This window comes from Puntigrus tetrazona, unplaced genomic scaffold, assembly GCF_018831695.1.
Source record: "Puntigrus tetrazona isolate hp1 unplaced genomic scaffold, ASM1883169v1 S000000270, whole genome shotgun sequence".
Classification (NCBI taxonomy): domain Eukaryota; kingdom Metazoa; phylum Chordata; class Actinopteri; order Cypriniformes; family Cyprinidae; genus Puntigrus; species Puntigrus tetrazona.
The window spans coordinates 608,481-635,460 of record NW_025047932.1 but is presented as its reverse complement, the minus strand read 5'-3'; the positions used below and the strand labels follow the sequence as shown (position 1 = coordinate 635,460).

Here is a 26,980-nt window from a genome sequence, read left to right as displayed (position 1 = left end):
GAAAAAATACCAATGTTCTGACTCCAAATGGATCGCGATCACTGGGAAAGTGAACTGTGCCTCTATCACTTTGTGTCAAAGCATAAAAACCAAAACCTGGGGAAAAACAAGAGAGTTTTGGAGCCTAGGACTCGCTTCTTTAAAGTAAAAGCTAATTGAACGCAGGTCTGGTGGAAGGCACCAGAGGAAACGAGTATTTATGGTTCTCAAAATAAATGCAGATTCTTTTCGAAATAAAAACAGGTTCACGCTCAGATTTTTCTGTTTAAAGATGACATCTGAAAATCACACAGCAGCTGAAAATAGATTTATTTAGCATCTTGTATTTATTCATTTAGCCCAGTCATGACAAGTGTTTTTCGTTTTAGCTACGTCGACTTAACACGAGAATGAAAAATGCTGCTTTTGGCAACTAGCTGACACAAGTTTACTTTATTATATATACATTTCATTTGAGTGTTGATGCTTATTATTTCAAGTAAAGAAAATGTTAATATGGTTTTAGTTTTTAGTTAACGATAATAACCTGAGTGAGTTTCGAACAACAGCACGAATGCATAAAATAAACGTTACGCAATATGCATGTCATGCTAATCATTTAATCATCACAGTTTAGCCAGCTCCCCTCGATCAAGGGCAGTTATTAATTCAAGGATGCAGTTCTGATGATTCTTTAAACTTCTTTTTAATCAATTTAGGGATTTCAAGTGCCCTGTTATGAGTTATGAAAGGTTTGTGTTTTGGTTTTGTGAGGACGACGTGCATGCAAGGTCAAAAAACACAACTCAAGTCATTTTATTGTGATATGCTTTTTTTTTTACCTTATTTGCTCAGTGATTCCCAAACGATTTGTTCAGTGAGTCATGTTTCCAAACCCCTCCTAATTGGTGATTGGCCGGTTTCATTTAAAGCCATGTTTTTAATTTTAACGCTGCAAAGGCGGCACCTAGTGGCAAAGAATGAATTAGCGTTTTCTTTCAGACCAACGGGAAAATCCATGTTGACCCAGGTCTGCGCGTGCAACAAGTGGGCGGGCTATATGCTAATGTTTCACTTTGACATCATCATGAAACGCCTCGGGAATCGTTTTTTTGAGAGAGACAATAACTTTATACCCAGTGCACTTTCAGATTTAAAACTAGGCAGGACGTTATCGTTCACTTAGAGCTGCGTTACAAAAAGCTCATTTTTCCAACTATATTTCCAACCAGTACCAGCTGATGAAAGCACGTTAACCCGTCTGAGCTGTTAACTCGGTGCTCGTATTCAATATTTCAGCCCCTCATCTGGTTCAAATATCTTCCTTTGATAAACCGGGCAAGTCTCCACTGCACCAAGATTTGCCCGAGTGGTGTAAGTCTTGGAACAACACTGTATTTATGACTGCCTGTGGTCAGGATTTTGTAGTTCATTATTTCATTTTATTATTGTTTTTTCTAACCGTGTTCTGAAGTTTCACAGTATTGTCTATCCTCCTTTGGCAGCGGCGCTCGCATAATCTTTAGCAGTTCCTCAAGACTCCGGGTTCAGAAGGGACCATCGGATGTTATGATGTCTGGACAAAGGTGTAGCTGTACTTCATTGTTAGCTTTTGAAACGCGATCTAACAAAACCTACCTCTCGAGATGCCATGACGTACGTTTCGAGCGTTTCCTCTCATATCTACAAGGTCATATTGAGTGTAAGTATAGAACTTGGGCTGCAAAAAGACACAAGATAGCTATGTGAAAGAAATATCCTTCAACCGCAAGCTTCCTCTGACCGAACGTTTGCCAAGTCGCAAATTAACATTGATTTAGTAACAACAGAAGCCTTTTGTTTAAATGCCTTCCCCCGAAACAAAAAAAAGACGAGAAAATCACAGCGCTCGGGTTTCCTTCTTGTTATTTTTCTGCACATAAAAATTTCACGATGAAATAAAGCAGTCCGCGCTTCGGCTGAAGAGACGGATGACTTGCTGGAGCTGGTCAGCGCGCTCGACTGATGGCCGTTGAGCAAACATTGTCATCGCTCTGATGAAGCGCGAGAGCTGTTTAAACAATCACTTATCTTACACTTCATTGTTTCGCACACATGCGGGAGGACAACGGGAGAGATGCGGAGGGAAGGAAACGTCCTGAAAGAAACGTCGGAATACTTCACGCTTATCGGGAAGGAAAAGAAAAGCGAAAAAGACATCCATATGGAAATAAAGAAGTGGAATGTTATCCATCCCCAGACAAATAAATTACCGACTCGGTCTTTGGGAACCCGAGCCTGACGTCTGGGGAATGTCAAAAAGTAACGATAATCAAATATTTCAGCCGCTGCGTTTCTATTCATCGCTGAATGGGAATAGCAACAGTCGACATCACCTTCGCCCAAACGTCTGATCAGCTTCACATATGCTGGCTGGACCTCTGCTTTTGCTGGCCTCCGATTCAAAGGAATTCATTGAGGAAAGCGAGAAAGAGCAGGTGGAGAAAGAGGGACCGTTTCTGGTGTTTATCTGTGATTTTGCACCAACGTGTTTTGCATTTTCATGGGTTTAAATAAAAAGTAGACACACTGGGAGAGACGAGCAAAACGACTTTGCGCATCAAGACCAATCCTGATTTTTTCCTAAAAACGCCATTGCATAAAATAACTGGAATGCAAAAAGCATGTTTTATAATTGCGCGAGAATCAAACATAGGTCATTCCTCGCCTACGTTATCATCATGTCTGTCAAAAAGCTGGCTGTTGGGTGAAATATTAGAAATAAAAACACGCATCAATCATTGGACAAGAAATAAACAGCCTAGTTATTGATCTTACGATCGGCCTCCTTTCAATTCCACAACATGTGAATATCATAACATATCATTCACGAATGTTGATTAAGCAAAACTAAACGTAGCATAGCATTTGCTGCGTATCGTCTAGTTTCGCATCACATGTCGGTTACAATGACTTTAAATCAATTACAATTTTGCTCTACTTAGCTATGCATTTTCCTACAGTGTTCAGTTAGGTCTGCATGAACTGAAATCGGTGTATCGGTCAACTTTGCCAAACTTTTGCAATGTTTAAAACAACTCAGTTAAGTAAGTCCAAACAGCGGCGTAAGCCAGTGAGACATATTGTTCACATTTCGTTATTTGGAACGTTTTTATGCCGTCAGTTACATTCGCGCCGATTGACGCAAAGGTAATGCAATGCAAAGACTTGTGTTAAAAATGTCCATACATTTACAATATATGTCGTCAGTGTCGTGTAGTTTTTCAGCTTCAACCTCTAGAGGGCAAGCGGTTTTAAAAAGCAGTCTACTATTCTTTATATTTTTAGACGCCCCAGCAAAAATGACTATTGAAAGTGAAGCAGAGTTATCCATAGATTGTTGAGTTGTTAAATCAGGGAATATCCCTTCTTGATATTTCACGGCGTCTCTATGATTGAAGAGATATGAAGAGATCAGCTACTGGGAAGTGTGTATGATTTTTCTGGAGATTGAGCATTGCAGGTTTTCTTGACACCCGGGAGCAGGAACATAGAGTATAAGTGCCCTGAATCAGCGAGGCACCCTTCAGCTTAATGACAAATGCAGCAGTCGCCGCTCGAGGCTCGTACTCTCCAATGATTCGATGCTGAGGGTTCATCCAAGGGTCACACGATAATTCTTGGAAATCAGCGAAGGCCTCCGTCAAGAGCACGCGCCGAGAGGATTCAGGTAAAACAAGATATCGTGGTTATTGTCGAGCCCTAATTAAAGAGAGGTCCGTGTCTCGTAACTGGTGTGCTTAGATCAATTACATTTTCTCCACAATGTTTTACAAGTCACTTTTTAAAAAGCCTAACCCGAATAAATCCGCTTCTTCATCGTGTTGCTTTTATTTTTACATCGCCGTCTCTTTTCTTACTGCTTCATTTATGTCTTGCACAAATGTGGCAGCGAGTGTGCGTTTGTATGAAATACGTACGGTTTGTCGCCACGCAGCGATCTTTACGTTAGGAAATAAAGAAACCCTCAGCAGTGATGTTCAGGAGGCTCATGAAAGCTGTATTAAAGCAGAACTAATGAAGACTGACAGCAGTCCAGAGTTCTGTTCAGACTCACTTTAATGAGGATTCTGGTCCTGAATGAGCTGGTTTACATTCATTTGAATATGATATATATATATATGTATATGCATGCACACACACAAACATTTGTTTGTTTTCACTAGTGCTGTCAAATTATTAAGTAAGATGTATACTGTATCTGTGTATTTAGAATGATTCATGATTCAATATGATTCAATATGGTTCATCTTTTGACAGCACTAATAAAAAGAGTCAAAGTTAAGCCTATTAATGTATAAAATACACATGCTTAAATGTCATTTTGATTAGCTTTACATTTATATTTTTTTTGGGCTTTAGCCCTCATATTGAAGTATTAGCGTTCATGTCACTTTTTCTACAAAGCAAACACATTTAAAGCGCCGCCCGTGACACACAGGTCCCGTCAGCCGTGATCCAGCGTGTCCTCTGACACACCAAACCTGCTTCTCATCTGTGATTCTGACAGCAAAATTGCAATAAATTATGACCTGTGCGGCTTCACGGGAAAGAATCGACTTGAGAAGTGTACGGTTTTGAAGATGATTTCTGAAAATAAATGCTGGATAATTGTGGTGGAGGTTTGCAGACAGAACGTGCCTCTGGAGAAGATTCCTGCCTGACCCTTCTCGTGGTCAGCGTTCCTGTGGTCTGACTCCTGATGATTGATGATCCGTTTTATATGTCTGTATTATTGTGGAAATTACAGTAATAGTCGCAACTGTATCTGCAAGTCTGTGCTGCACTCAACAGATATCTTTATATTTTTATATTGTATGTCATGGTTGTTTTCTGTTTAAAATCTCCTATTAAGCAAAACTGAAGCATGGGAACTATGTATGACCAAAAAAAAGACAAAATAATAAGCGCTTTTTTTATTTATAGCTTGTCTCTTACAACAAAAAAAGTGTTCGAAATTAAATATTTAAATATATTGCCACAATTTAGATTTTTCAATCATTTTTCTAAAATCAGAAATAAATATGATAACTATTTTCGCCATTTATACTAGTGTTGTCAAATAATAAATCATCATTAAAAGTTTTTTCTTAAATAATAAATGTGTTCTGTGTGAATATATATATATATATATATATATACAAACACATACAGCATATAAAAATATTCACATCAATTTAATTTATATATATACATATATTTATATGCTAACATATATATTTTTATATATATATTTATATATACATGCATGTTTGTCTATATACATAATAAATATACAGAACGCACCCACTTTCATTACGTAAGCGACAACATTTTCCTTTTTGACGTAATTAACCGCCATTAATATTTCACAATACTAATATGTATATTTTTATACTTTGTATCACTTTGAATTCTCCCAATGACAAATAATTTATTTTTTTCAAATATACAATTAAAAATAAATCAGGCACAATGTCCATGTTTGGTAAACAGTACCTTATTGAAATGTTCCCCATTAAAAACTACATGATATTTGCATAATGACTTTTCATCGCTCTTCTATTTGCAGAAAAACAGTAAAGTGTAAGACGTCTCTGAATTCCTTTTTTTGTCCCATTCAAGACCTAGTGTGTAATTCAGGAGATGCAAGTACAGTTCATCTAGCTGTATTCATCAGCCCGGTCCGCATGACTGGTCTCCATAGAGAGACTGGACCTGTCAGAAAGCAGGCCGCTGATGTGCAAGAGAACAGAGGTCAAGCCAAACATTGATGAGTCTTGGCAGAGCCGGAGGTTTTCACATCCATGACCGAATCGGTCAAAATGGTCATTTAGCTGGAGCCAGTGGGGGGCTGGTGAGGGTCCAGAATCAACGTCGCTTACACCGTCTTTTAGTTTAGATGCAAAAACTCAATAATGAGAGCGTTCGGTCCAGAGAGCCTTACCAGACATGTTCGTCATGTTCAGACCAAAACACTGCAAACATTGAACGGTTTGGCGGCCATTTATTACTTTGAAGACTTCTTGATCTGGGAGTTTGCTTTTTCCGTTGTGTATCTGTTAAACAGTCACGAAAAGTTCTGAAACTCTGAAACTCAGCAAATCTGAAACTCTTTCGCTCCTTTAAGTTGAACGTTTATGGCTGCACGGCGCATAAAGTCACGCTTATTTATCATTATAGCGGCATTTTTAAGTATCGGGATGAAGTCTACCAAACTCTGCATCTATAAAGTCAGCCTGACAGAAATGAATGCGGTGTTGTAAGATGTTGTATAATCACAAACCGCTTTGCTTCATCGTTCATTATGGGGCAAACTCAAGAACAAAACGAGGGCATGTCGAGCCCAGCGTGAAAAGAAACCTCTAACTGCGTTGAAGAGAGCAGCTGGAAGTGTTTTAGCAGCTTGTCAGCACCTCATTCACTCTCCCTGCTGTCTGTCCTCCTCGCGCTGGTCATGCATTGACTTTTTTTAAGAGTTTGCACAGAAAATCTTTACCCGTCACACAGTTTCTGAAAGCAGCAAAAAACTAACTTGATTTTCAGTTTCACGAAACACTTTTTGCAAAACATCTGACACGAGGTGTCTTGATTTCCGCTTTCAGAACACAACCAATCCATCACTAACTCCTCACTTCGCTGAACACCAACCAATCAGAGCTTTAGAACAGGCCTATAAACACGCATCTTAAAACTACTTTTCTTTGGTAGGGCTACTGTATAATGCTCTATCCACGGCCGCAATTTCAACATCTTTCTACCAGTTACTTTCAGTCTTGCACGTTGTGAGCCCTGTCTCAAGTAAAGGTGAATGCGCTAAATAAAAACGAAAACTCGTGGTACTGATGCAAAAAAGCACACGCGCGCACGTGTTTCCGCGTGCATGTGATACCTATCGCGTGACAGTTACACGCCAAAGTCATTTTTTGCGCATCTATACCATGCGTTTTAATTATTGTTTATTTGGCGTGCTATTTATGCGCACGTTCACGGAAAAGTGATGTGCACAGGAGAGCTTTGGGTTTTGAATAACTAGGATATGCAAAAATATAATATAACGGCAAAAGCGTTAGTGGTTGCGTTTGAGATGCGTGCGCGACATTTTAAGTGCGCTGCTTCTTCTTGCGTTCTTGGCTTTGCGCGTAAAGTTTTCAGTTAGTGTAATTTCAAAACGTTTTTAAAATGAAAAGTGCCACGCCAAATGCAGAAAAGTGAACGTCAGAGGAACAGAGCGAGTGCGTCGCAGCGCGTGCTTTCAGGATGATGCGTCACGCTCCTGGTCGGCTGCGGGCGTCATCATCTGTCATCTGCTGCGAGAAACAAGTGTATGAGCACCGAGCACCAGCCTTCCTCCAACGACACGCGGATTTCAGCAGCTTTCCGTCACTCCGCGTTAAAGGGACTGCGCGCGACAAACCGTGAATATGGCATCAGTGTGCGCGGTGGCACGCGCTCTTCTCTGCCTGAACATCGTCAAAGTTTACTTCGTGAACTCGTCTGAACCGAACGGAGATGTTCCTGCGACCCAGCCGTCGTTCCACAGCCCTGCTCGAGACATGATGACTGTTAACATGTACAGAGTTTATGATAAATACAGCAAGAAGCATCATCATCATCATCATCATCATCATCAACAGAACATAAACACCGTCCGAAGCTTTAAAGGAGTCCCGGGTGAGAGAAACTAAATCTAAAAACTATATATATATATATATATATATGTGTGTGTGTGTGTGTGTGTATTATATATGTGTTATATATGTGTTATATATGTATATATATGTTATGCATGTGTGTGTATATATAATATAATATAATTCCGTTTTATGCATTCGCTATGTGTGCTAATTATAATATTTTAAACTCTTAAGTAGACCTCAAAAAGATTAACTATAATCCAGCATTACATAAATCCTTGGTGCTATAAATGCATCTGGATTCAAAATCAATTAGCCTCTGTATGATAAACATAGATGAATGCATGCACAGAAAGCACTTTCCCATTATTCTAGTTTTAGTGGCCATATATTCAGAGAGCTGCTAAGTTTCCACTGGAGGTGCGTTATTAAAACACCGAGAGGGCATTAGTGGAAAGAGAAAAAAAGAAAGAAAGAGACCTTGAGAGTCGCTCGCTAAACACTTCCATATGTCCAGAGACTGATTCGGGAGCCGTGTTTATCTTTTTATTAAACTACCTCGTAAATCGCAGAAAGCGGTCGCATATTGAATGTAGAATGTGAAAAACGTGTTGTTTACGAGGATGCAGTCTGGAAGGTCAATCGCATGCATGCATGAGCGCTAAACCCATCTCGTTCCGTTTTCAGAGATCTCGCGCCACAAGGTGGTGTTCCGCTTCAACCTGACCTCCATCCCCGATTCGGAGGCGATACTGATGTCAACTCTGCACTTTCTCGACCAACAAGCTCGCCCGCGGCCTTGGGCCTGCCGTCGTTCCCGAGGAGCCCCGTGCCGTCTCCAGCACCTCCAGTCCCCGACCATCACGCATCTCATCATCGAGGGAACGTCCCCAAACGCCGCCGTCCCCTCGCAGCTGAGCAACATCACGCTGTCTCCTAACAGAAAGGGGCTTTGGCAGATTACAGACGTATCATCAGCTATCAAACAAGCGCACGCGAACGGCGAGCTCTCGATTACCGTCGAGTTCGACTTCGGCCATCGGAGACGTCCGGATCGCTCGTCTCCTCAAAGCCTGCCGTTCGTGCTCGTGTACGCCGATGACGGAGCGATAACGGAGCCCAACAGTGTGGCTGCGAGTCTGCAGAGATACAGTCCGTCTCCTGCGCACGAGGACGCCAGGACCGAAGCACCGGCATCTTCACTCAACTCTAGAATCAGAAGGGAAGTAGACCACCTGCAGAGTAACCACCTGCCTGACCTCCGGTACAACGATCTGAAGAGCGGGGAGATGTGGGAGGGAGCTTTTTTTGTGAAAAAGCCCAAATCCTTGTCGAAAGGTCCGGAAAATCACGGAGGGCTGAGGGGGTCGAGGGAGCTCAGCTTCGACGAGAAGACCATGAAAAAAGCCAGACGCAAGCAGTGGAGCGAGCCGCGAATGTGTTCTCGCCGCTACCTGAGGGTGGACTTCGCCGACATCGGCTGGAGCGAATGGATATTGGCGCCGAAGGCATTCGACGCCTACTACTGCGCAGGAACGTGCGGCTTCCCGATCCCAAAGGTCAGTTTATTACAAGGACGGTCCGTTTTAGCCTACGAGGCGATCGTCTGAGGCGAGACGAGCACTGAGCTTTCACGAAGGCCAATCATAAAGCTGAGACAGGGAGTAGATAAACTGTGGTCAACTTAAATTTAGTGTGCACTGACATACGGTTGAAATAAAACACTTTCTGGTGTTTCATAAATAATCGTAAATGTGAAAAGTTGATCAGTACACGTGCCATTTAAACGGAGGCAATACGGAAACCTGCCACAACACCACAAAGAGCCAGAAAATGGTGTTCATTGTTGACATTTCTTAAAAAAAAGACCAAATCTGAAAGCTATGACCTTGTTTCTTATCTTATCTTGTCTTGTCTGGCAGGGTTTTGTAGAGGGTCAGTTGTAAAAGAGTTAAAAAAAAGAGTTGCACGATGGTGCCAGCTAATAAGTTGACCCTTATTAAAATGAACGACCGTTTAACTGTTTATTACCGTTTTAATAACCACAGTTTTACTACATGGTTAAACTAGCCATCGTTTATACTGTATTTAACTACAGTAACCATGGTGTTATTCATAGCAAAACCTTGATAAGGCAAACTATCAGGTTAATCAGCTTTAGGGAGCGATAGTATGTAAGCTGACTAAAACATGACATAGTTCAGGTGAAGTATATCATAAGGCGATTTTGTAGGATTTGCAATCAGGTGTTAAAGAGAGAGTGCATTAAAAGTTCTTTGGGATCAGGTCCTAATGGGCCATTCACACAGAAATGCAAGATACGGTACTCAGGAAAGCTGCTGTTGTAGTTTTTTTTGGACCTCCTTCACTGTGTTTGCAGTCAAATAAAACGCCAATGTGCATCGCTTGCCCCGCCTCCGGGGTCTCCTGATTGGTCCACTGTTTTGGAGCCGATACTGATGAGTGATGCTGACGGTAAAAGATAATAATAATTTAATCATTTTTAAGACGAGGCATCTTGAAAACGCAGTGCTCATTTACGAGATGCTGTCCTTTTAATACGTGTTTGCGAAGAGTGTTCGCCCCCTAATAATATAACTGACCAATCAGAATAAGGAACGTATTGCATAGACCAAATATAATCATATAATCACTGGGTAAATCTGTTAGTAAAACATGGCATCTTCAAGTGATGTTGGATCTTTGGAGGATGGCAGTGAAAAAAAGATGTAATGGATACAGCACCTGCATTGATGGTAAATTTGCTCAAAAGATTTATATATATATATATCATATATATTGTAGATTATTAAACGTTATTCTGTTATCTGAGTTATAAAGGTGTTATTATGTTACTGTTACAATACAAACACGTTACAAGACTTTAGCATGGACTGATAGCATGCAGGATTATTACTTTTACGAAACACATTACTGTCCAAATTCCCAACTTTTATTGTCATCTAAACCTCTTTCACCTGATATGTTTTCTTGAATTACTCTTCAAAGTTTATAATTAATATGTCAATCATTCTCACATTTGCATGTTCACAGTCCTCTGATGTTTATTAACGATCACATGGCATGCAAGTAAACAACTCAAATATATATATTTTTTAGTAAATGTTTTAATTTAATTGATGTTATTTTGATTGTTTTATCTTCATAAACCCCAGTTTAGGAAGCGTTGTTAAAGTAATGTAATATTCAGTGCACTTCATCTTGTTAATTACAATGAATGCAATATATTTGACTTATTTATATCAGTAGGGTGCAAGATGATCCTGCTTAAATCAGTGTGATGAACGAGAAGATGTCAAAAGAAATCACAAAGTAGTCCGATTATATTACCTGCTGTAAAATGTTAATGTACTGGATTGTGTTACTAACTAAAATTTTTCTCATGTTATTTGGAATCAGTAATGGATTGCAATTTATATCTGTATATAAAAATAAGTTGCATGTACAAAAAACAATGCCACGACGGTGACGAACAAACACACCGGAGACGATAACGAAAACAGGACACAGATACGGTATCGTTGGGATATTTTTTTCCGTTAAAAAACGAGCATTTAAAGTCAAAGAAGATGCGCCAGTCGTTGCCGTGGTAACACAACTGTTTACATATGATATGAGGCGTATCAGTAACACAGCGTTATGGAGGATGATCAGAAATGTCTTTAGATGTTATTACTCGTTAGTGTTTACAGTGCCGAGAATTCTGGTCCGAGAACCGTTAAAGTAGTGGAAATGATTCAGAGTCGACTCTTTCTTTCGAGAGACAATAACTTTATACACAGCGCTCTTTCAGACAAGCTTTGCTGGATGTTTTCACTTGAGAATAAAACACGCTACGCACTGCATGTAAGATCGTTTTCGAAAATCCATAAGAAAGCCGCTAACAGGCACCGGTTTTCCTCCAACATTTGCTTCTTTAAATGCAGGTGGTCCGTCCGTCCAACCACGCCACCATCCAGAGCATCGTGAGAGCCGTGGGGATCGTCCCCGGGGTCCCAGAGCCCTGCTGCGTCCCGGACGAGATGAGCTCTCTGACTGTGCTCTTCCTGGACTCCGGCAGGAACATGGTGGTAAAGATCTATCCCGGCATGTCCGTGGAGACCTGCGCCTGTCGATAACTAAACACAAAGGGACCGCTATCTCTGCGAGCAAGACCTGGAAACCTCAAATAATCACACAAACATTGTATCCTCTCCACTCTTTCTTTTGTATATAAACCTCGTTGTAACATATGGTGAGCGGTTTTCGTTTTGATCGTGCATTTCTGTAAATAAATCCTGTAACACTTTGCAACAGCGTTCCGTTTGTTAATGCATTAGGCCGAAATTCAACTATATTTTGTTAATATATGTTTGTTAATAAAAATACAGTTTGTTAGCACTATGAACAGATGACTTTAGCAGAAGAAGGTTTAATAACACTTCAGTCAGTTACTAATAAAGTAGTTAACTAATGCTACCATAAATCCTCAGAAAGCGGAGGTTTTTATTGGCTTTGGAGCTTGCTAGCTAAATTCAGGGTTTAAACTGCAGATTATTCGTGAGAAGACGGATGATATGAACCAAATTCAGCATAATGCTGCCATCTAGTGCTTCCATACATGAGCAATATCCGTAGAAAAGCAATTCAATTACAGATCATTCATTGCTGTAGAGTAAGTTTTAAATAACATCCTCGAGGTAAAGTCAAAGATTCGAGATACTTTTTGTATTTAATGGAATCTTCATGTCAACATGTTACGGTATTTATTTTTTAAAACGCTATGGTTTACAGTTTTTTTTTATGCAAACGTTTCTTTACCCAGATTCTTAAACCACCGTTGCCTCATTTTTTTTTGAGGAAATCCTTTTTCTGTGAATAAACACTAACGGGTTATATTAGGAATGTTTGCAACAACAGAGCAAAGTTCAACTCGTTAACCCTCGCACAACCAGACTCCAGCTTTTGAATTTTAGCGGGTGATTGACTAAATGAAGACGAAGGGAAGCGCTGGAATCTATAATGTTAATATTTATCGTAGCTGAGGCTGATTAGCAACAACACACACGCAAAACATACAAAGGGGTTGCTTTTGAAAGAGCAGCCTGAAGTCTGACCTTGTAAATAAGGGTTGTTAAATCTCGCTCATTAGTTTTCATAAGTCTGTTCCCGAAGTGTTTACAGAACCCTCATTAACTACGAGCTTCCTCGAGATAACTACGACATCTATGTCAAAGATAAGGACGGCTATGCTACTATTTTGGTTTCCAGAGAGTGTGGGGCATGGGAGTGAACCTCGAGGAACCCCGATTTCAAAAGATCGTCCGCAAACGAAAGCCAGCAGAACATCACCTATCCATTTTAGCCACCAAACGAAGATGCGGGGTTTGCGCTATTTGTTCCTCCTGACCTCCATCAATTTTGTCGCTTCGGTTGGGCTTTGCGAGGGGAAGCCTTTAGGAGAGATCTCCAGTCTGGAAGATGCCTTGATCGTTCAGGAAGAAGAGCGAGACCTTGAGGACGAAAATGACTTGGAGAACTATTTGGGCTTCATGAAGGAAGATTTTCTGAGGAAGCTGAATTTATCGAGCGTGCCGCAAGAGCACCGAAAGGTTCAGCCTCCTCAGTTCATGATGGAGCTCTATAATAAATACGCTTCTGACAAGACTTCCATCCCTCGGTCGGATGTCATCCGGAGCTTCGTCGTCCAGGGTAAGTACATGATGATCTCCGAGGCAGACGCGTCAGATCCTGGGAAGACGAGGAGGCAATGCTTCTGTGTCCGAACCTGAGCGTTTACGTTTCCTTTCCGATAATGAGGTTTATTAGCGAAAGGAAGTGCTGTCAAATGAACGACCGTGATATATCGCATTGAAAATTAAAGTTTTGTTTACATAATATGAGGATGTAGTGTGTATTTTTATGATGTATTTGTAAATACACACATACACATTATATATATATATATATATATATATATATATATATATATATATATATATATATATATATAAAAACATTATTAACATTATATATGTGTGTATTGTGTATATTATGTATATATAAACACACACATATAAAGCAGATATTTAAAAATATTCACATGTATATATTTGTATTCAAATAAATTATATCACATATAAATTTTTAATATATTTAATAAATAAACTGGTGCTTTAAAATGGTTAATTGCGATTAATCGCATCCAATATAAAAGGTTTAGTTTAAATTATATGCGTGTGTACCGTGCATAATTATTGTGTTTATGTCAATGCACACACATACAGTATATATTTTGAAGTATATTGATATATTCATCTTCTTATATTTTATATATTTAATATTTAATCATTTTTGTATGAGTTTGTACTTATATTTTATGTATACATAATAAAAATACACGGCATACACACATTTGTGTAAACAAAAACGTTCATTTTGGATGCGACCACGTTAATATAAAATATTGTACATGCATGTGCACGCACAGCATACAAACATTTAAACAAAAATTATGCATTTATGGATGCATTTACTTATGATCGATTATTTGACAGCACTAATATAAATGTGTAATTTTTTTAATATACATGAATGTCTATATATATATATATATATATATATATATATATATATATATATATATATACACAGCACACACACATATGTAAACAAAAACGGATATGATTAATGGCGATTAATTAATTAATCTCTGTCACGTGTTCTCTGCAGATGTTATTTTTTCCATCAGACAGGCCAATAAAACACAGCACAGGCTTCTATTCAACATTTCCATCCCGAATCACGAGGAGATCACGTCGGTGCAGCTCAGGCTCTTCACTCTCTGGGAGAAGAGTAAAGTCACCTGCGCCGACCCGCTCGCGTCCGTCAACGTTTACGAAGTGGAGTACGAGCAGAGCGCGAACATATTAAACCTTCTGGACGGGAGAGACGTGACCGAGGGCAGAAGCGCTTGGGAGGCCTTCGACGTGAGCGGGGCCGTCAGGAGCTGGCAGGAGTCTGGACGCGGGGCCGGAGAACTCCAGGTGGAGATCCAACAAGACTGCCAAGCCCTGGACGTCAGCCTGGCGTTAGAGCGCAACAGCTCGGTGGTCTTGATCGTTTTCTCCGATGATCTCGGGAACAGAAAGGGAGAGGCGATGAAAGAGGTTAAAGACATGCTTCTTCACGAGAAGGAGCGCGGGTTTCTGGACGTGAACCAGCATCTCCGGAGAAAGAGGAAAGCCACGAACAATTACTGCCGGAGGACTTCTCTGAAGGTCAACTTCAAGGACATCGGATGGGACAAATGGATCGTGGCTCCGCCTGAGTACGATGCTTACGAGTGTAAAGGAGTGTGTTACTACCCCCTCACAGATGATCTGACCCCCTCCAAGCATGCCATCATACAAACTCTGGTGAACCTGAGCAATCCTAAGAAAGCGAGCATGGCGTGCTGCGTCCCGACCAAGCTGGATCCGATCACCGTCATGTATCAAGAAAAGGGGGTCATTACGGTCCGACACCTGTACGAGGAGATGAAAGTAGCTAAGTGTGGATGCAGGTAGTTCTGGGCATGCCTTTATGTAGTGAATTATTTTAAAGCAGACAGGGTTAACCTTAGACTATAGAGCTCGACGCTGATCACTATTAAAATCCTTTATCACTTGAAGTAGTCCTCTCAGCTGCTTGTGCACTAAACCTTCTCCGTCACACAGCAGAAACACACCAAACCTACCAAACCATATGCTTTTTAGACTCGCTGGTTTCGTGAAACACTTCTTGTGTTTTGTGAGACATAAACCTTACGGGAATTAATATTATGGTGTTTGCTTTTGAGATGCGTTTGATGTTTTGAATGCAGCGCTCCATTTTGCCTTTCGCATTGTGTGTGCAGTTCAATTATTTCACTCCTTTAACTAGGTGCTCCCGGGACAGTCCTTTAGTGAAATACACTTCAAGTAAATGATGCAAATACATATATACTCTAAAGGGGGTGTAGCAACGCCACAGAACCATTTCGGGTTCCCAAAGAACCTTTTAGTGAGCAGTTTTTATATTTAGAAAAAGCTATTTTTTTGATGACATCGATGGTTTCATTGAGAGCCTTTAACCTCCGTGGAACTTTTCCATTGCACAAACATTTACTTCAGATGTTTAAAATTTTCTTCACACCTAAAACCCTTTTAAGACGTTCATTTTTTAAAAAGAAAAAAATTAACTTTTGTGAAATGGACAATAAAGACCCATTTTTAAGAGTGTAGCGGTTATAGTAAGTAAACTATGAAATTAAGAGGTCGGCTTCCCTTACGTGATTAAAATGTTTGTGTTTTTATTTCATTGAATTTAGAGTTTGAAAGCATTTTGGGACATAGACCAAAAATTAGCGATGCTCTCTCCTAAGCATTTTACATTTAGGCACAGAAACATACTCTCCACAAGTACACAGACGTCAGTGCTTGGCCAAGCGTGCAGTGCGTACTATCAAGACACCTCAAGAGGGAGACAGAGCCGTGGCACTAAACGCTTGTGGCGTATGTTCAGCTAGACTTGCAACGAAAGCAGAAGAAGCTGACGGTGTTGTCACATCTAGAGTTCATTTCAGGTCCACATCTAAAAGTTCTCAAGTACTTTAATATTAAATCTAGGGTCACTTTAATCTACTTCTCCACTCATTCCATCCATAGTAGACTTCCATAGTATAGGAAAAATACTATTGAAGTCAAAGGTGTCCCAAAACTCAAAATGTCTTCCTTTGTGTTTTGACAGAACAGAAAAAAATTATACAGGTTTGGAACTACTCCAGGGTGAGAATATGATTTTTCTTTTTTGGTTGAACTGTTCCTTTAACAAATTGTGTGGCATTTTTGTATGTAAGAAAACTACGTATTAATAATGAGACTTTTTCCAGAAATATGCCTGCATTCGCTCTTTTTTTGTACTTATTGTGCTCACATACATTTTCCAGCAGACTATTTATTTTTTCATTTATTAATTTATTTTTTCCTTCCAAAAAGAAAAGTGTATATAATCCATTATTTTTGCTTTTTGCGATGTATTTCTAGCGTATATATATATTTATATTTGCATACAAACTATTTAGTTTTACAATGGTTATTTTGTAAATTGTTTTATATTTCATTATCAATAAAATACATCAAAGCCATTTCGGTTTGGGCTTCTTTTATTTAGGCGGGGCGAAGCAATTCAATTCAGTGTTAAGTTGCATGATCCTCAAACAACAAAATCTACCTTTGCACGGACATCATAGCATCCGAACACTTCTGGTACATTCTTGCTTTGTTCGATTGCTTTAAAAACAAAAACAGACCAATCATAAAGAACTCAAGGACTGATAAATCAAGGTAACCTGTTTCTGTCTCCAGCTTAGAAGCATTTCTTCACATCAGATGCACTGCACAAAACTTAAAAAGAGATTGGCAATTCCTGATTGGCCACATGGAATCAGCAGATAGAATTACATAAGACTCTGAGCATTAAAAGATAAAGCAAGATTAACAGCGCAGCACCAATTAGTGTTGAGTGAATGTGGAGTTATATAATTTCATCCTGTAAAAGTGGCCAGGGCCTCTAAATTCACTCTAATGCTCCGATGTTCAGGTCAATGCTAGAAAAGAACGGAGGGAGAAAATCTATAAGCAGATTTTTAAAAACAACAACGACACACATTCTTTGCCAACGAGTGAATGAATGATCTTATTTTAGAAAAACAGTAATATGTTGATTATTATACAATCAAATCCTTCACAGTTACGGTAAGCAATCTGTGTTACGGTTTCATGTAACGAGGCCAGCTAATTGCATCTTAGTGTTCGTTAAATAGACGACTGTTTACCTGTGAAATAATGTCATTAGCCTAACCCAGACGTTCAAAGCTTGACCTTATTTTCCTCATGCTGTGATGACCACGCTGCGAGGACCGTAGAGAAGAGAATATACTGCATTTAGACTATTGCTATTGCTTAAATGCTTTCAGCAAAACCAAAGGCGTTTAAAACGTTGAGCCAAAAAAATGGCTAAACTTTTCAAATCGATATATTTTGCACTTAAGCGTTTTGTCTCATGATTCGATTTCCTTACAAACGAACAACTAGCTTTTACCCAAACATTAAAATCGTCATTTGTCATCTGTCATCACCTTCTTGTCATTACAAAAATATATAAAACACAAGTTTTAAAAAATGTTTACAGTTAAAGTCAGTGGGGTCCAAACAACCTCCTTTATACGCTTACATATAGCAGTTTTAACAATACAGATCAAGTCAAAGCACTTAACAGTATTAAATAGGAGAATAGAGTGTCAGTAATGCATAATTAAACACAGTTAAAGGCATCTCATTATTGAATTCAGAGACGGCCAGCTTAAATTAAGTGGAAGTTATGTAGCGCTTTTTTACGATACAAATCATTGTATTGCATTAAGTGTCCCCATGTAAGCAAGCAAACTATTGACTTTCATTATTTGGACAAAAGAAAAAAGACATTTTGCTAAATGTGTTCCATAGACATATGTAGTATGTGAGATTTGGGTGTGAACCAAGCCCTTAGTCATGATGAAAGCCAGAGATTTGATATTCTCTGACATTTTCAGTTATTGATTTTTATCTGTGATTGCATTGCTGATGCACTTCAGTTAATGCGATTAAAGGTTTATTCCGAGCAAAATCCTCTTATGCGGGTTGCTGTTGTCAAAAACCTAGTAGAGAAAACAGTGTCGTTTAACAAAGGACCTCTTCGGGCAAAAGATGGCAGGAACTGTAGGACTTTTTGCTCTGTTCGTAGTCGCTTGCCAGGTCCTGCTCATCGATGCATCGTTTCAGCCCGCACTTGTCCTGGACATGGCTAAAATTCTGCTCGAAAACTATTGCTTCCCAGAGAATCTAGTTGGCATGCGGGAGGCGATCCAACAAGCCATAAGCAGCGGAGAGATCTTACTCATCTCTGATCGGAAAACCCTGGCAGCTGTACTGAGTGCCGGCGTTCAAGGTGCACTCAATGACCCCAGACTGACCGTGTCTTACGAGCCTAATTATACTCCGATCACGCCACCCGCGCTCCAGTCGCTGCCCACGGAACAGCTGATACGGCTAATCAGGAATACTGTTAAACTGGAGCTGATGGATAACGACGTCGGTTACCTGAGGATTGACCGTATTATAGGTCAGGAGACTGCTGCAAAATTGGGACGCCTCCTTCACGACAACATCTGGAAGAAGGTCGCCCATACATCTGCGATGATCTTTGATCTGCGTTTCAGCACAGCAGGAGAGATCTCCGGCGTGCCATACATTATTTCATACTTTTCGGACTCTGAGCCGCTTTTGCACATAGACACAATCTATGAACGACCCACCAACACTACTAAGGAGTTATGGACGATGCCGAATCTTCTGGGTGAACGATATGGGAAATTAAAAGAGCTAATCGTTTTAATCAGCAAGCGCACTACGGGGGCAGCAGAAGCTGTAGCCTACATCCTAAAACACCTAAAAAGAGCCATTATTGTTGGAGAAAGGTCGGCTGGTGGGTCGGTTAAGGTTGATAAGTTAAGGGTTGGCAATTCTGGGTTTTATATAACAGTCCCTGTTGCTAAATCCGTGAACCCCATCACGGGACAGAGTTGGGAGGTGACCGGGGTGTCTCCATCCGTTAACATTAACCCAAAGGAAGGGATCTCCAAAGCCAAATCCCTCATCACCATCAGAAAATCAATCCTGAAAGCGGTTCAAAGAGTGTCAGATATCATTCAACGATTTTATGCATTCAAAGATAAAATCCCAGCTTTGCTCAACCACCTTTCTAAAACAGATTTTTCCACAGTGATTTCTGAAGAGGATTTGGCGTCGAAACTTAATTACGAGCTGCAGTCCATCTTTGAAGACCCTCGTTTAAATATTAAGACTTTGCAAGGATCATCCGACAAGGGGCAAGAACCACCGACAACACCTTCATCTGTTGGTAATCTAAACGATGCATCCTTCAAACTGGAAATTATATCAGGAAACATTGGATATCTGCGATTCGACAGGTTCCCGACAGCTACAGTTTTGATAGAACTAGAGGATCAAATGAAAGAGAAGATCTGGCAACCAGTCAGAGACACAGAAAACCTGATTATTGACCTGCGCTATAACACCGGCGGATCCACCGAGGCCTTGCCCATTCTGCTTTCCTACATGTTTGACGTCTCATCAAAAACCCACCTCTTTTCAATCTACGACAGCATCCAGAACGTGACCGTTGATTTTCACACCCTCCGTAACATCAGTGGGCCTTCCTATGGTTCCAGGAAAGGTGTTTATATTTTGACAAGCTACAACACAGCTGAAGCTGGAGAAGAGTTTGCGTACCTGATGCAGTCCTTGCACCGAGGCACTGTTGTAGGAGAAATCACTTCCGGAATGCTCCTTCATTCCAGGACTTTTCCAGTCGAGGAAACAAGCCTCGGCATTACCGTCCCTGTTGTGAATTTCATCGATATACACGGGGAATGCTGGCTTGGAGGTGGAGTCGTTCCAGATGCCATAGTGCTTGCCGAAGATGCAGTTGAGCGAGGTCAAGAAATCATTGCGTTTCACAAAGATATTCCAGCTTTGGTGCGAGAAGCTGGAGAGCTCTTGGAAAAACATTACACTGGAGCTGAGATTGCAGCTAAAGCGAGTAAACTGCTACAGTCCAAACTAACAGAAGGACTTTATCGCTCAGTCGTTGACTATGAATCTCTTGCATCTCAACTCACCGCAGATCTCCAAGAGATCTCAGGGGATCACAGGCTGCACATTTTTAACTGTGAAATTGAACCAGAATCCCTTCACAGTGTTCCCAAAATCCCTTCTCCTGAAGAGGCAGGGTTCATCATTGATGCTATGTTCAAAGTAGAGGTATTGCCTGGAAATATTGGCTATTTGAGATCCGACATGATGGAAGACATAAAGGTTCTGCGAGCAATTGGTCCCCAGCTTGTCAGAGTTGTATGGAACAAACTGGTGAACACGGAAATGCTCATAATTGATCTGAGATATAACACAGGCGGCTATTCCACAGCTATTCCACTCCTTTGTACCTATTTCTTTGACGCACAACCCTTGAAACACCTTTACACTATTTTTGATCCCCCCAAAAGAAATGCAACAAAGGTTATGACCCTTCCCGAAGTGCTAGGACAAAGGTACGGCTCTCAGAAAGACATCTATATCTTGACAAGTCACATAACTGGATCAGCTGCTGAAGCGTTCACCAGAACAATGAAAGACCTGAAAAGGGCCACTGTTATTGGAGAGCCCACTGTCGGAGGTGCCCTCTCGAGTGGAACGTACCAAATTGGGAACAGCATCCTATATGTTTCCATTCCCAACCAAGCCGTTTTGAGCGCGGTTACTGGAAAAGCATGGAGCGTGTCTGGTGTTGAACCACATATAGCCGCTCAATCAAGTGAGGCGCTCAGTGTTGCCCAGAAAATTATTAGTGCAAAAGACCAAAAGAAAAAGTCAGGGAAATAGTACTATAGGCTTCATTATGAGCAATGTACGATGAACAAAATAATATAAATAAGTTAACAGAAGTTAATCCTTTAAATGTTATATCTGGTGTATATAATTGCATAGCAATAATCATTCTTGAAAATAAAATGAGCTTTTGATGGTGTGCTTGTTTGCATAATCAAACTGACGTAACAAATAGACATGATAATAGAATAAAATTAAATAGAAGACACCATTTTTAAAATAATTCTTCTCTGCTCAGCAAGCTTGCATTTATTTAACCCAAAATTAGTAATATTGTGAAATATTTTTATTATTTAAAATTACTGCTGTGTATTTGTTCCTGTGCAAGATGAATTTTCAGTATCCTGTCTTCAGTATCATGTGATCCTTTAGAAATTATTCTAATAAGATAATTTGATTTTCAAGAAACATTATTATTATTATTATTATTATTCAAAGGCAGAGTCCTTTTTTTCAGGATTCTTTGATGAACACAAAGATCCAGAGATCCAAAGCAATAAAGCAGAGATAAAAAGCTTTTGTAACATTATACACTATACCATTCAAAAGCTTATAATTAAAGTTAAATATTAAAAGCCATTTATAATTTTACAAAGTATTTCTATTTCATTTAAATGCAATTCTTCTGATCTTTCTATTCATCAAAGAAACCTGAAAAATTCTACTCAATGTAATGTAAACTTTTTTAAGCATTAAATCAAAATATTAGAATTATTTTAGAAGGATGTGACTGGAACAACGATCCTAAAATTTCAGCTTTGAAGTCACAGGAATAAATTACATTTTAAAATATATTCAAATACAAAACAGTTATTTTAAATAGTAAAAATATTTCACAGTATTACTGCTTTGGCAGTATTTTTGGCTCAGGCTTGTTGAGCAGAAGAGAATTCTTTAAAAAAAACCTTATTGTAAAAAAAAATCTTATTGTTCAAAAAAATCTTTTAACTGGTAGTATATGTAACATACATATTTAGCTTGTTATTGTCTAACTGAAGAACTTTGGCTAATGAGATTAAGGTTTTATTGTGAGGAAAAGCTTCTTATGCATGTGTTAACAGAAACCTGACGGTCGAAGCAGACTCAGTAGACAAACCTCCTCGGAGAAGCACTGTTCGGCTGCTCAGTATTAGCAGCAATCCAAATCAGAGCACAATGGCTCAAGCTCTGCTTCTACTAGCATCGCTGCTGGTCTTCAGCAATGTGGCTCACTGTAATTTCTCTCCAACACTTATCGCGGACATGGCAAAAATTCTGATGGACAACTACTGCTCACCAGAAAAACTCGCCGGCATGGAAGAGGCAATCGACGCTGCCAGCAGTAACACGGAGATCCTCAGCATTTCAGATCCTGCGTCCCTTGCCAGTGTTCTGACTGATGGGGTCAAACAAACAATTTTTGATTCCAGAGTACAAGTCACATACGAGCCAGGTTTCGTGCCTCTAAAACCCCCAGCTATGCCTGACATCCCACCGGAGCAGCTGGCGGAAATGATCAAAGCCACAGTCAAAGTCGAGGTCCTGGATGGAAACATTGGTTACCTGAGGATCCAGCACATCATTGGAGAGGAGATGGCTCAGAAAGTTGGACCTATTTTGCTGGAGTACATCTGGGATAAAATCCTTCCAACATCCGCCATGATTCTTGACTTGCGTAGCGCAGTCACTGGTGAGCTGTCTGGAATCCCATACATCGTGTCCTACTACACCGATCCCGAGCCTCTACTCCACATTGATTCTGTGTACGATCGCACCTCTGATGTCACCATAGAGCTGTGGTCCATGCCGACCCTATTGGGAAAGAGGTATGGCACCTCCAAACCCTTGATTATTCTGACGAGCAAGAATACTCTCGGGATTGCAGAAGATGTGGCATACTGCCTTAAAAACCTTAAAAGGGCCACCGTCGTTGGGGAGAACACGGCTGGGGGAAGTATAAAAATCAACAAAATCAAGGTGGGTGACACTGACTTCTATGTGACGGTGCCGGTTGCTAAGTCTATAAACCCCATCACTGGAAAGAGCTGGGAGGTCAACGGAGTGGCACCAGATGTTGAAGTTGCTGCAGAAGATGCCCTTGACGCTGCCATTGCAATCATTAAACTCCGTGCTGAAATCCCAGAGTTGCTCCAGACTGCAGCCACACTGGTCGCAGACAACTACGCGTTTCCGAGCATCGGGGATGATGTTGCTGAGAAGCTGGGAGCTGTCGCGGCTGGCGGGGAATACCATCTGATCTCCACAAAGAAAGAACTGGAAGCAAAGCTCTCGGCTGACCTCCTAAAACTGTCAGGAGACAAGTGTCTGAAGGCCACCAGCAACATCCCCGCACTTCCTCCGAAGGTAAGTCACCAAATCATCAATAAAACGATAAATTGGCCGTCGGGCCAAAATTACGAACGAAACTGTCCTTTAAATTCCAGAATCTCACACCTGAGATGTTCGTTGAGCTCATCAAAGTTTCTTTCCACACTGATGTATTGGAAAACAATGTTGGCTACCTTCGCTTTGACATGTTTGGAGATTTTGAACATGTTGCTAAGATCATTGCGGAGCATGTCTGGAATAAAGTGGTGGACACTGATGCGCTGATCATCGATTTGAGGTGATTTTTCTATTGGATATGTGTATGTCGCTCTAATGTGTACAAATTTAGTCCATAATGTGTATGATCATTTTATATTTTAAGGAACAATGTTGGTGGGTCCACCTCCTCCATTGCTGGCTTTTGCTCATACTTCTTTGAAGATGACAAGCAGATTGCGCTAGACCACGTGTACGACAGACCCTCCAACACCACAAGAGATCTTCTGACCCTCACAGAACTTACAGGTACATTAAGTTTTCCTATTTCTGTCCTATTCCTTACATGTTAATAATTTTACATTAGATTGTTTGATCTATACCCAAGAAGTGCAGTGTCCTATATGCCATATCCATAGAACACTAGTATTTCCAGAAGCTAAAGAACGGTTTTAAGTCAGTTATTTCTGTCTTTTGCTGCAGTGTGTCACTAACAAATACAATTTTACATTAACAAGCATTAATTTTGCCATTAAAGGAACATGGGACCTTTCTATACTGCCCAGCAATTTCAGGCGCTGTGTAATATCATTGAACCTGCTGCAGCCTTGGTTCCTTGATTATTATGAAAGATTATTGATTATTATATCAGCCTAGAAAAATCGCATGTTTTCATTTTTCGCTGGTCTTGGTACACAATGTAACTACAGAAGTTAGTTTTAAATAGAAAAAATAACAAAACTATTTAGTCGTTTTTCAGCGTGATGCTAACGGTCTAATCAGATTCAATGATCTATGCTAAGCTATGCTAAATGTGCTACCTCCAGACCCGGAGATCGGCTGAATGAATTCAAAAACGTTAAAACTCGTTTTAAAAACGTTTAGTCTGTCTCGGTTTGTTCTGGTTCTTCATGTCATTTGAGACTGACTGATGAGGATCAGATCAGATCTCAGTGTGAAGCAAACTAAAATCAATGGCAAAAAGAATGTTTGGAAAGATATTTCCTACGGACACACTAGACTTAAAATCATTCTTTAGCTGTATGTTCTAATCATTCTGGCTACCGTTGTATAAAACTGCAAAACTAACAGTGCATTTCTGCTCTTTATAGGCAGGAGATACGGCAGTAAAAAGAGTGTGATAGTCGTCACTAGCGGTGCGACCGCTGGAGCCGCTGAGGAGTTTGTTTTCATCATGAAGAGGCTGGGACGTGCAATGATTATCGGTGAGACAACCCACGGAGGCTGTCACCCCCCAGAGACCTTCAGTGTTGGCGAAAGCGACATCTTTCTGTCTATTCCAATCAGCCATTCAGACACTGCTCAGGGCCCTTCCTGGGAGGGTGCTGGCATCGCCCCTCATATTCCCGTACCCGCTGATGCTGCCCTCGACACGGCAAAGGGCATCCTCAATAAGCATTTTTCTGGCCAAAAATAAGTCATTCTTCTGGGCCTGGTATGGAAGCCAAATGATACTGCAAATTAGTTATTTGGAAGGATGCCATGTTTTGAAGACGCTGTCATAATCTGTGTAGAAAGTCCCTTTTTCTATTCCTTTGCTTTTTTCTGTATTATTTCTAACCCAAAGCGTGCATTCTCTACAGCACACTTAGTAGAGGAGAATGCAATAAATGTTCTCAAAGTGATATTCAGACTAGGCCTGTTCTTGAACATATGTGTTGGGTTCTTTGTGCAGATTAATATTCGTTTATGCTTGTGTCGTATTAACAAACTCATAAAACTTGTCTTGTTCCAAAAGCAACTTGAATCTTTTTCAGTATAACCCAGGTGGAAAAGTGTTATATTTGGAGTTATATTGCAATCAAATGATAATAAAAACCACATGGAAACCTTTGGTATTGTGGGTAAAATGGGTTTAACAAACATAAACCAATTCCAGACATGCTTATTTATTTGAAAGCCTCTTGTAATTCTTCCAGATTATTTGTGAGCGGATTATTTACCTCTACTTATCCGCTTGCAGTCTCAACAAAAATCAGTTACAACATTCACACACTCACTCAACAATGCTCATATTTGGTACGTACAAAAAAAAAACCCTTTTTGCTCACTTGAGGTCATCACAAACCTATTTACCACATCTTTTCTTTGAGATATTAGCAGCAAAGAACCAGAAGATGGCAGCACATCTTCTTTAACTGATGGCCAAAGTAAACTGCTGTCAAGCACATCCACTGCCATACTAAAATTACAATTATACAGCACCTGCTGGCCACAGACTTTACTGGATGATAAATACTATCCTCAATACTAATGGTACGTTTCAAAGCAATAAACATGCAATGTAAGCTTTGTGTTGCTTCATGATAAACAAGAAGTTGTTACTGGTGGTTATAAGTTTTGAGCACACTTATTGGATTATTGTCATTGGTATTACCACAGTTTTACTACAAACACCATAAACTATGGTTAATTTGTGGTTAAAATGGTTGAATTTAACTGTGGTTTTGGGGATTTTTTATTTGTAGTAAAACCATGGTTAATTTTTCTAAGGGCTATGGTCAAGACAACCTCACAGCTAATATCTCCCTGCTGTTTTTTTTTTTTTTTTTTTTTTTTTTTAAATAGCCACAAGATAAAATCAAGATGAATTTTTATTGTAACTAATGGACTGTGTTGACAAAAGTGCTGTAGACATTTTTATCATGAAATGGTAAACCCTTAGTAAACTAATTTCACAGTTAATTATCTAATTTTGCAGCAGTAAAATATATGATATGATATGATAACATGAAATATATGATATAATAACAGCATGACCTGTAGATAGGGAATATGTGTTATGTATTAAAAATATAATTAAATGACATCATGTTTTTCTCAAACATAGTGAGTGTGGTAAAAGCCCCCAGCGGACAATGAGCAATTACTGTAGGAACATCACATCCTTTGTTTTTTCATCAAATGCATTAGCTGTTTGAATAAAAATAGTTGGGTTTTACATTTAAAAATGACCTCAAGTTAGCATCAGCTAACAAAATGTTTAAAATAGACTGCTGTAATCATTACTGATTATATTAATTTTAGTGTTAAACTGCCTGTATTCTTATTTAGTATAAAGGAAGTTGTTTGTCAGACTCGGGGGTACAAATAAAATCTTTGTTCTAATAACTTGGTTTATAATTTTATGCCATTGCCACTAAAACTACGATATATACATTCACTTTTTTCACAGAAAAAAGACAATCTTTAAAGACCTCCAGGTCTAGCGGAAGGAATTTTAGCTGTAGCTTAGCATACATCATTGAATCTGATTGGACCGTTAGCATCACGCTT

General features: G+C 39.8%; 4 protein-coding genes across 4 annotated transcripts; all 4 read left to right on the top strand.

The window, feature by feature from the left end:
- The first annotated feature begins 5,488 nt into the window (after positions 1 to 5,488).
- On the top strand, positions 5,489 to 11,950 carry gdf10b (growth differentiation factor 10b). The gene is made up of 3 exons (XM_043230933.1): positions 5,489 to 7,671; positions 8,322 to 9,193; positions 11,582 to 11,950. The coding sequence occupies exons 1-3, from the start codon at positions 7,422 to 7,424 to the stop codon at positions 11,771 to 11,773; spliced, it is 1,314 nt and encodes a 437-aa protein (XP_043086868.1). The 5' UTR covers positions 5,489 to 7,421; the 3' UTR covers positions 11,774 to 11,950.
- Positions 11,951 to 12,090: 140 nt separating this feature from the next.
- gdf2 (growth differentiation factor 2) lies at positions 12,091 to 16,781 on the top strand. The gene is made up of 2 exons (XM_043230931.1): positions 12,091 to 13,346; positions 14,367 to 16,781. The coding sequence occupies exons 1-2, from the start codon at positions 12,863 to 12,865 to the stop codon at positions 15,200 to 15,202; spliced, it is 1,320 nt and encodes a 439-aa protein (XP_043086866.1). The 5' UTR covers positions 12,091 to 12,862; the 3' UTR covers positions 15,203 to 16,781.
- A 1,619-nt stretch (positions 16,782 to 18,400) lies between these two features.
- Positions 18,401 to 21,154, top strand: LOC122333378 (retinol-binding protein 3-like). Its single transcript, XM_043230950.1, has one exon. The coding sequence runs from the start codon at positions 18,401 to 18,403 to the stop codon at positions 21,152 to 21,154; it is 2,754 nt and encodes a 917-aa protein (XP_043086885.1).
- A 1,130-nt stretch (positions 21,155 to 22,284) lies between these two features.
- rbp3 (retinol binding protein 3) lies at positions 22,285 to 25,499 on the top strand. The gene is made up of 4 exons (XM_043231003.1): positions 22,285 to 23,503; positions 23,584 to 23,765; positions 23,850 to 23,992; positions 24,796 to 25,499. Exons 1-4 carry the CDS (start codon positions 22,316 to 22,318, stop codon positions 25,119 to 25,121), a joined length of 1,839 nt encoding a protein of 612 aa, XP_043086938.1. The 5' UTR covers positions 22,285 to 22,315; the 3' UTR covers positions 25,122 to 25,499.
- The last annotated feature ends 1,481 nt before the right edge of the window (positions 25,500 to 26,980 follow it).